This window comes from Fundulus heteroclitus, chromosome 10 (genome assembly GCF_011125445.2).
Source record: "Fundulus heteroclitus isolate FHET01 chromosome 10, MU-UCD_Fhet_4.1, whole genome shotgun sequence".
NCBI classification, from domain to species: domain Eukaryota; kingdom Metazoa; phylum Chordata; class Actinopteri; order Cyprinodontiformes; family Fundulidae; genus Fundulus; species Fundulus heteroclitus.
In genome coordinates, this window is record NC_046370.1 from 7,126,602 (window position 1) to 7,137,642 (window position 11,041).

The following is an 11,041-nucleotide window of genomic DNA, read 5'->3' on the forward strand; positions in this document are numbered from 1 at the left end:
TGTTCGGTGTAAAACCCTGAAGCCACAAAGCGGATTGGTTTGTGAGTACAATTCAATACAGTCCCGTCTCTGAAAAAGGCTAACGGTAATCAAATCATGGTAAATTACTAGGATACAGTGTGTGCATTTATCTGTGTGTGTGAGCAGGCAAACTTGTCAGGTCTCATGCTGTATGTCATTTGTCTCTGTGTTATTACGTTCAAAGCCAAATCGATAGAGAGGAGGCAGATGCAGCACGCCACACCCTCTGAACCAGGCCTGAGCGACGGTCTCAGAGGAGAGCTTGGCCCTGTCACTCCCGATCTAATAAGTGACCACGTCAGTACGTATCTAGCTGTTTTTTTTTTTTGTGTGTGTCTTCTGGAAACATTCAGCTTGTGGGCCATGGGCTGACAAAAGCTGATGTTTTATCACAGAGCTGGATGAAGCATCCCTCTTGCCTGGTGTGGCAGCGGTTATTTAATAAATGGGCATGACTATAATTCAGATCTTAATCTAAGCATCGCTGGACGCTGAAATAAACATGACCCTTGTTAACAGTCAAAGAGCTCAACATGTATGTTGTATACTGTCAGAAATAAACATGATCATTTGGGAACAACAAGATTGACAATGTCTAAAGTGTATAATTACATGCTATAATTTACTTTTCCTGTGAGGTGTGGTCCATTTTATTTTGCTATTACTTTGGTCAAAATTGTCAGTAAGATGTCAGGTATCAACATCAAAAATATTGCTGTTCTTTGAATTTTGCAACAAAGCAAAAAGAAGAGGTTAAATCTTAAAGCATTTTTTTTTAATGTTATTATTTTTGTAAACCAAAAAGGTTTAGTTTAGGTTAATGGTTTATTCCAAGCCAGTATAAACAAATACTGTACAATATTATTTACATATAATGTACTACAGAATACAGAAGAGAGAGAGAGAGAAAATAATAATTTGGAAAGGAGTGGGATGAAGACAAACTTATTTACTCCCACTCCCAATTTTTATCCCATAATAAATTATATAGTTGCTTCCATTTAAAGCTTTGCAACACATTTTCAGTGTCAAATCAATTTAGCAAATTACATTAATACAATATACCTAAAAAAAGAATCTGCATATGCAATACAGTTATTATAGCCACACATATACATTACAATTCCTTACATACAATTTGACATAATGTACCATAATTGGACATTTATATATATATATATATATATATATATATATATATATATATATATATATATATATATATATATATATATATATATATATATATATATATATATCAGGTTGTTTTTAATACTTTACTATTGGTCTCAAATGTGGGATGTGCCTTTGTATGCAACCCTTCTGAGTCAAGGTTTTATGGAACATCTACCAGCTTTGCACATCCAAAGATGGAGGGGAGCTGTGAAAGTCCATTTTCAAGTCTTTGAGTGGGTACTTTTACCACCTGGAAATGCTTTAATCCAAATAATCCCATAGCGCTGATTCTGTTTAGAGTTTTGGTTGTGCTGGAAGGTGAACCTCCAACCCAGTCTCAAGTCTTTGGAGGACTCTTACATGTTTGATTTCAGGATTGCCCTCTATCTAGTCAATAATTTTGACAAGGCTTCCCTGTCCGTGCTGAAGTAAAAGCTCCTCACGACAGAGATGCTGCCACAGCCATGCTTTGTTGCAGGTATTATGCATTCAGACGTGGGTTTTATAACCAAATTTAAAGCAGCAGAATTTTCTGCAGATGGACCCTGGAGGAATTTCATAATCTTTTTACAAAATAAAAATAAGAACATATACCTGAGAGCATCTTTGTGATCTCTGAAAACCTGTTTTGGGAACACCATGGCGGGACTGGAGTTAACCGGCAGGGCCAACCTATTACTCAAGTACATGTCCTCCAGCCAGTAGTCATAGACCTAAATAGAAACACAAGGACACTTTGTAAGAAATGCAGCTTTTTATTTAAAGCTTTATTGCCTTCAGATACAAGAACAATGGGCAATGGAGTAAAGAAACACACTGCCGTGTATCATCCGTCAGATGAAAAGAGGAGTGGGAGTGTGATGGACTTCACTGAGCTGGACCACTTACCCAGACACATAAGGGAAAAATGAGGTAGCAAAAGACAAGGGAATGCTCTATAAATCCTTCTTAGTGACTGAACTTCTTTCTTTAAAAATCCAAACGTTGTTGAATACAGAAAGAAGAAATGCATACATGTAGTCATGAAGAAAAGTACATACAAGAAGCTTAATTAATCTTAAATCAGTGAGCATTCACCCTGTCTTTTGTAGTACTGTAAGGAGTGTTTTTTGTTTGTTTGTTTGTTTTTACCCAGTTAGCTGTCTTGTCGCTCCGCTCCAAAAGTTTCTTCTGCAGAACCTCTCCGACACCTCCGGGAGCCCCGAACTTCTCCACGATGGTCTTAGTCTTCATAAACTGCTCTTCTTTCACAAGATGCTGGACACATTTCAGGTAGGTGTCGAGGGTTTGTTTCAGTGGGGGTACAGGGAGCTTTGACAAGACCTGATGTAAAAACATAAAACAGGGATAAATACAGTGTTGGTCAAAAGCCTTTGCACACTCACCATAAGCGTAAATGTCCTCTTCATTCTTGACTTTTGATGATTGGTCAATCTCTCCAACACACAAATGGCCAATATTACACATGCAGGTTCAAATTTATACATTCACCCAAAGTAATATTTGGATAAATTGCCTTTTAGCAAGTGGTACAGAGACTCCTATGCTCTTTACCACCATCAACAAGCTTCTGTCATGCTTTTAGCTGGATATCTGATTACTCTTTCTATCAGAAATGGTAGAACTAATTGGAATTGGTGGATTTTTTTTTGGTATAGACTCTGCCTTTAGCCGTAGTTCACAATTATCAATAGAGTTGAGGTTGGTGTTATTCCAGATTGTTGTTGTTGGCCTGCTTTATCTATTCCAAGACTAGTCTTTAGGATCATCGTCCAATAAGAAGACCCAGTTGTGTCCAGATAGTCTTCCTTCTTCATTGATCCACTCACTTTGTGTAACGTACCTGTACCTCTGATTGCCAAAGAGACCCTAATTATGATGCTACCACCACTATACTTTGCAGTTGCCACAGTGTTCTTTGGTTTTAAATCTTCAAAGGGAGGTGCCAAAAATAGTTTATTCTTTGTCTCCTCTGACAATCCCACATTTTGCTTGGCCACCTGGGCAGCTGCAAATTTCAGGCAAGTTTCAAATAGTTTTGGAGCAGAAGCTTATTTCTTCAATTGTATCTTCTCAGTCCATCTATCCATCCATCCATTGTCTATATCCACTAATTTTTGCAGGCTTGCAGGGGGCTGGTGCCTTTCCCCTAGTGGCCATTGGGTGAGAGGTACACCTTTGGCAGGTTGCCAGTCCATCACATGGCAACAAAGAGACATACAGGTCAAACAACCAAGCACACACACACATTTACACTTAAAAGCAATTCATAGAGACCGATTGACCCAACAGTCACGTTTCTGGACTGTGAGAGGAAGCTGGAGTACCCAGAGAGAACCCACGCATGCACAGGGAAAACAAGCAAAATCTCTACAGCTGGGATTCAAACGCAAGACCTTCTTGCTGAAACATAACCGTACTATCAACTATTCCAATGTGAAACCCCTTCTCAGTCCAGGGTGATGTGAAATTGGCTTCACAGTGTACAGTAACACTGGTGTTCCAGCAGATTCCAGTTTATGATTGGCTCCTTTTAGAGGAGATGTCTTCCAACTAGACATTGTGATATCTGATTAAAAGGTTAAAGCTGCAAAGGTGTCCATATATATGCTATGGATGTTGACATGTAGTTGCAAGGTGGTTGGGTTTGGTGGAATGGAATAACAAATCTTTACTTTCAAAGTTTTAGTGTACACTGAAACAAACTGAACAAGTTTGTTTCATCTAATTGTGACAGTTTGAGTTGAACACAATCAAGTGTTCCAAGAGGACAACTTTCCTAAACACATGAAAACTGGATTGCATTAAGCTTCTAGACAAGCCACACTATTGAAAAGTGATTACCCATGCTTAAAAAAAATGGTCTATGTTAGAAGACTAACTAATTTAAATTGACTTCACTATTTCTAATTTGTGAAGAAAAGTCAAACATTCAGGCAGAATTAAAGGGGATGGTTACAAAAACAAAGTAGTTTCTCAGTAAACATCGTTTAATTGTTAGCCGGGATACCTATATCTGTATGTAGAATTTTGGTTATGTGTGGATTAGAATTTTTTTTGAAAATTAATTCAGACTCTCAAAGCCAGTTCTTGTTACAAGGTCAGCTTTCTATCACCTGAAGAACATTTCTAGGATTAAAGGACTGATGTCTCAGCAGGATCTGGAAAAACTAATCCATGCGTTTATATTTAGTAGAATTGATTACTGCAACGGTGTTTTCACAGGACTTCCTAAAAAGTGGATCAGACAGCTGCAGCTGATCCAGAACGCTGCTGCCTGCATCCTCACTAAGACTAAGAAAGTAGAGCACATAACCCCAGTTCTAAAGTCCTTACACTGGCTCCCTGTATCTCAGAGAATAGACTTTAAAATACTTCTGTTAGTCTATAAATCCTTAAATGGCTTAGCACCTAAATACATCACAGACTTGTTATCAGTGTATCAACCCTCCAGACCACTAAGGTCTTCTGGCTCCAGCCTACTCCACATACCTAGAACCAGAACCAAACAAGGAGAAGCAGCATTTAGTTCCTATGCTCCGTTTATCTGGAACAAACTTCCAGAAAACTGTAAAAGTGCGGAAAGCCTGAGTTCTTTTAAATCAAGATTAAAAACACATCTGTTTAAAATTGCCTTTGACTGTTCTAGTTAAACAGTTTTACTGTTTTTAATGTTCTTTTTTGTTACTACATTCTATCCCTACTTGCTTTTATTCTATTTTCTATCTACATTTTATTATTTTGGTATATCTTAATCATGTAAAGCACTTTGTATTGTCTTGTACTGAATTGTGCTATATAAATAAATTTGCCTTGCCTTGCCTTGTATCATCAGTCCGTCCTGAAAGTTGTTAATAGTAATGTATCAAGCATCATCATCATCAAAAAAAAAAAAAAAGAAAACAGGATAAATATGACATTCATGCCATTGATGTGTGTTTATACATTTCTGAAGCACAGTAGTCAATGAGGAAACAAAATAACAAAAGCTACACTACACACCCACTATATCTTTATGTAATTTTGCAAGTTCAGTGTAATTTTTCATTAAATAAAGATGCTTTTAAGGACCCTGTTATCATCAGTGTCTGGGTTAATAATTCATCTTAATTGCCTCTCGGCTTAGAAATTCCACCGCCTCATGGGGTTTGTTAGACAGTGCAAATTGATTATGTTTTCTGTCTGATGTTGTACGATATGCATACTGTTAATAAGCCAAGTGGTAAATATTGATAGTAGGAGGCTGTAGTGAAATGATGTTCACATAGGATTTGTATAAACTATTTCAAGTTATTGTTTTGGAAAACATTATAACTATAATCATATTAATTCTCTTCTTGCACAAACTAACCTTTGATTGTGATGGGATAATATCATATAAGAGCAATTGACTAATTGTAATCGGGGTCACTGATGTGTGCGCTGTCCGCGGTGCTGAATTCAGCAGCACCAAGTCCCCAATTTTAACTCCGGACATGCAGACACTGTGTTCTATGTTTAAGGTTTAAGAAAACCAAACAACAAAATCACTTAAAATGGAAATAGGTAACACATTTTTATACCTGGCTGTCTTGGTCTCTTGCCGCTTGTTTCTGCAGTGCTGACATGGTTGCAGTTCAGTCCGGACAGGAGAAAAAAATTACTTCTGAGTTTGAGCTCAGCACAGTCCCTGCTTTGAAACATGGAAGAACATTTGAAGAGGGCAGGGAAGGGAAGTAAAGGAAACAAATAAATAAAATTAGGCCCCTCTGAGAAATGTGTCTATACCTAAACACTGTCAGGAAATGACTCAACATGCCTCCATTCTTCATCGCTTTGCAGCTTAATGCAATTTGCTGCATGTCCTTGAATTCCAGCTGCGTCCCATCGCTCACTGCCGCAACGAGGCATGCAACTAAACCACTCATGCTCATCATTCATTCCTAAAGAGACTGACATGTTTAGTCAACAAATGGAGGAAATGCGTATTTATTATTTGAAAGGTTCACACCTCAAGAAATGTATTTATCAATGAAATGATTCATTCTTTTCAATTTAATTAGTCAGTTTGATGCAAAGTTCGTATTTTTTTTAACATTTGTGTTGTAGTTTTGATAGATTAAACTAGAACGTGCATTCTACAGCAAACAAAAGTTAGATTTTTACAAACTGTGGAACTGATTTAGGAAATCTTTTAAAACTGAAACATCTCAAAAGGTGACATTTAACCTAGATGCAACACAGTTGCGATCTCCAAACAGGTCCTTCAAATATGAACTTTACTTTTAACTTCCAGCAATGATTAAATATATTGAAAGTAGTAAATGGTTCTAACAAACACATTACATAAATTCATTTGATGGGGTAAAGCTGGAAAACTGTGACCAAAGCCAGTCAGAATGTTTTTAAAGTTGTTAGGTTGATGAGATTCTAATGTTTTTAACTGCATGCACATGCGTAAGCAATGAAGTGTGCACTATTAGGCAGTACAAATTGGTGAAATAATTGCATTAGACTACTTATTTAAAAATAACAATCAGTCATCGTCCAAACTGCCATTTTCAAAACAATGGTTGAAGAAACTATAAAATAAAGTCGTACAGCCCGTTGAAAGTTTAAATGATCTCCAAAATTAAAGATATAACTTTGGAGCATTAGAAAGTTTCAAAAGAACACATCAGTTATCCTAAATCACAAAGACCTATAGTCTTTATTCTTCAAGGAGCAAGCACCAGACGGCAGTCTAAATATTTTTCAAAGTTTTGAATGTTTAAGCACACGCATGCAATAACGGATCAGTAAACATTGTTAGACAGCAGAATGTTGTGTACACCTAGGGCCTCATTCAGAAATTCTGATCAATCAAATCGTGAGGAAAAGAGGGGGGAAACACTTACTTTGTTTCCGCACCACTCGGGGCGTCCGAGGATTCGCGCTGAAGTTCGCATCATTGCCACCCACGTCCACGCCATCCAGCTCTCCTGTCAGGAGTTGGAGGGGGGGGGAAAGAACACCAACTTCGCCGCGAAGCTGCGGCTCCACATGAAAGCGCAGCTTGAAAAGATGCTGAAGGTGTTTGCGCTCACATACTCCCCTGAGGCAACAAACTCCTCCCATCGAAATCAATTCGTGGAACATATTAGCTGACAGCTCACCACCCCCCCCCCCCCCCACCCGCACCCGATCACAAACCGGATGCATGGAAAGAGGATGGAGTCGGCTTTCTGAGCTCATGACGGACCCACTGGTGGACAATGGTTTCCGTACCTTAAATACATTAATTTAGCACTTGTCCTTAAACAAGCACGATTAACTTTTGTGGAAAACAAAGTAGTTTGTTGCAGGTCTCCATATTTTATTTTACATGCTTTTAGTTTTTATAATATGGTTTCTGTGCGTTTTCTGTTTAATTCTTTAGATATAGATAACAAATACCAAGTCTCTGTTCCAACTCTGATTTTTTAAAAATATGTTGAGTTATTTTACTATCTCACTGTAGGTTTATGTGATGTTAATTTCAACTTGTTTAATTTCTCTCTCTGTGTCTGTCTATCTATCTATCTGAATTGAAAGACTTCTGCCGATTTGTTCAGACATGCGTTTTCAGTTAACCTGAAATAAAAACGAAACCACTGCTGTCACACAGATCCAGAGATTTTATTAAACCACAGCTCATTCAAATAAACACGTTTGTTCATTTTCACGACATTGTTGCTTTTCCGTCTTCACAAAATGCGCACACGCACGCACACATACGCGTAAACAAGTTTACATTGTGCATATATCCCCATATGTACAGAACCCATGTATCATGACACATTTACCTTGTAACATCAAATTAAATAAATGGCTAAAATAAAATAAGTCGCTTTTGGTAAATAACTCACATAATCTTCGATCTACGGAGGCCTTTGAATGTGCAAAACTAACTAGAAAATAATTCTCTATTTTTTGTGCTGAAGGAGGGAGAGAATGTGCTGCTTAAAGTTTGGTTGGTCCCACATATGAATTGAGCTTTTCACCTTTATTATAATAATCAGTAATATACACAAATTCAACAAGTGCTGATAAATCTCTCACAATAAAATAAAAAACAAAAACAAATCTCCTGTTGACGAACGTCACGTAGACTTTTTTGACACAATGATATCACAAGGAAGGAAGGAAGAAAGAAAGAAAGGCAGGAAGGAAGAAAGAAAGAAAGAAAGAAAGAAAGAAAGAAAGAAAGAAAGAAAGAAAGAAAGAAAGAAAGAAAGAAAGAAAGAAAGAAAGAAAGAAAGAAAGAAATACTTTGGCAATTGTCTCACACAATCATGATTTTCTTGATTGAGTGTTTCAAATAGTACATACATAAAAGTTTAAATCACTAGTTTAGGACCTTTCTGCCTCATTCTGGGTGGAAAACTCCACACTGCTGGGATTGTTTAGGTATATTCCGGAGCGGAGGACTGTTGCGCTCTGAAGGGATCGAACCCATTTTCGTCCACCGACAAGCAATTCCCCGCCGTGCTGTAGCCCTTCTTTTTACCCCTCACCTCCTCCATCTTGATGGTGTCGTACAGCCCCTGCGGAGCCTCGTCTAACAGGTTATCCCTTTCCGAGTAGGACGGCTTCATTTGGCACACGTTGCGCAGCAGCAGCAGCGCCGGCGCGTAAAGCACGTTGACCAGACCCATGCCTAGATTCAGCTGGACGAAGCCCAGGTTGTGCACGATCTGCCCGGCCACTATCGGACCCATTGCGTACGCGATCGAATACGAGATATCGGCGATGGCATAAACGCCGCCGTACACGGATACGTGACGCACGTCGACCAGGAACGCGAGTGTCGGCAGGAGCGCCGTGTCCACCAGCGCAATGCCGAAACAGATGCCGCACAGCGGTGCGATGAGCTGTCCGAAAGTTTTGCACGCAGGGACCGTGCACGAGCTGGCCCCTATGATCACCATACCTAAAGCCCCGTAGAACCACTGCAGGTGGGGGTTCTTTGCAGCCAGTTTAACAGTTATATACACACCGAGGATGTGAGGGAAGAAGGCCGGCAGCCAGGTGAGTCCCATCTCCCACTGGGTGGAGTGCATGGTGCTCTCCATCCAGTTGGCGATGGTGGGCTCCAGGAAGGCCAGCGGGATGTTGGCAACAGTGAGCGCCCCGGCCACCACGGCGATGTAGGGGTCGATCATGAGTCTGTAAATGGGGGTTCCCACCGGCATGTTCTCCCGAGTCCTATTGGAGAAGGGCTTGATGACCGTAAGCAGGAGAACGCCGTCCGCCAGGCAGACGGAGGCGAGCACGATGAAGGGGACCCTCTTCCCGGCGAACTCGTACAGGATGCCCCCGAAGGGAGGCGCCACCAGGCTCCCGAAAGAGATGAACGCCAGAGAGATGCCGAGCGCCCGGCTCCGCTCCGTCTCCTCCGTGTACTTGTCGGCGATCATGGCGAAGCCGGAGGTGTCCGCGAAGGCAGAGCCCAGACCCTGCAGGCTTCTGGCCGCGAACAGCGTGGCGTAATTCTCCGCGAAGGCGAAAATGCAGGTGGACACGAACATCACGGTCAGCCCGATGAGGAGAGGAATGTCGTATCCGACTCGATCTATGAAAGTTCCTGAGAGTGGGTTGACCAGGAGCTGCAGGATGGCTTTAGATGCGAACAGGACTCCGATCTGGATGTCCAAGTTGTCCTTGTTGCTTTTGTCTTGATTTGTGCTGTTGGCAGAAGAAGTGTTGGGGTGCAGCACCAGGTGGACGTGCTCTGACTGCTCGCTCTCCAGATCAGCAAGATAGTCAGGGATAATTGGCACGATGACCATGTAGAGCATATTGTCCAGCAGCAGAGCCACGCAAACAATCACTAATATGATCCGCTTCTGCTGGTGAGGGTCTTTCATCGCGGAGCCCAGCTGCTTGGTTCTCTCGCCCATCTCTGATAGTTTTACAGCGGCTGTTTTGGCCAGCCCGAACGATCCTCCTTCTCCATCCATGATGTGCTTTTTTCCTCTTCTTTTTCTTCTTTAACAGAGAAGAGTTTTAATTTAAAAAAATTAGTTGTGCTTCCAATCTTTCAGCGTCTTGATGTAGTGGTCTCCGTCCTCGCCTCGCCTGTGCGTAAAAGGAGAGGCGCAGGGGAGCTTGGCTGCCTCATCGGTGAAGATGGCTTTCTTCAGCTTCCTCCACTTGTCCTCATGCGATGCACTTTCATGATCTTCCGAGAAGTGACGTGGCTGAACAGATTCAATATCTGCAACTTTGCAGAGGATTTTGTGCTGCTATCTTCACATGGCAAAGTTTTCGATCTAGAGATTAATTTGGCTGCTTACTACCAGCATACCCTGTGACGCTCAAAGCAGTTCATGTCTTCCATCACCTGTGGCAATTTTCGTCTTTCCGCTCTGAGACCACAAATGACTTGGTGGCCATTGGTGTACATTAAGCCGCAGGTTCTGTGCTATTTCAGTCCTGTTTTTCTTCTACTTCTATCTCATTTTTTTCTTAAGGAGCTGTGACGCATCACCAGCTTGCCACCGAGTGGGTCCTTTCACCACCTGCCTTCTTTATGGTAATCCCGCTATCACTTCAACCAATGAGAGCAAGTAATGGACAGAGAGCAAAGACAGGGTCAGAAAGGAGGCTTTCTGGTGTCTGTGACTCTCGAAATCCCGTTTTCTACTTTTAAGGACATAAAGAACCACAAGTGATAATTATGAGATTCATCATTTCTATTTCAAGTCATCGTTTTTAGTTTCACGTTCACAATATGTGATTTAAAGTCACAATTCTTATTTTGGATTTCATGCTTATTTATTTGTCTCTGCAACTTATGACTTTGAAACAAATAATTATGAAATAAAAGTCAAAATAACAACTT

The 11,041-nt window shown here is 40.6% G+C and overlaps 2 protein-coding genes across 2 annotated transcripts in view; both read right to left on the reverse strand.

The window, feature by feature from the left end:
- Positions 1–7,313, reverse strand: part of LOC105918640 (choline O-acetyltransferase) — a gene marked incomplete in the record, with an annotated part of 20,091 nt that extends 12,778 nt beyond the window's left edge. Inside the window, 4 exon segments of the mRNA XM_036141861.1 lie at positions 1,792–1,910; positions 2,329–2,520; positions 5,760–5,797; positions 7,074–7,313. Of these exon segments, the coding sequence (XP_035997754.1) occupies positions 1,792–1,910; positions 2,329–2,520; positions 5,760–5,797; positions 7,074–7,293 (569 nt within the window).
- Positions 7,314–7,817: 504 nt separating this feature from the next.
- Positions 7,818–10,722, reverse strand: slc18a3b (solute carrier family 18 member 3b). The gene has a single exon (XM_012854126.3). It carries the CDS (start codon positions 10,155–10,157, stop codon positions 8,601–8,603), a length of 1,557 nt encoding a protein of 518 aa, XP_012709580.1. The 5' UTR covers positions 10,158–10,722; the 3' UTR covers positions 7,818–8,600.
- Between the last annotated feature and the right edge of the window lie 319 nt (positions 10,723–11,041).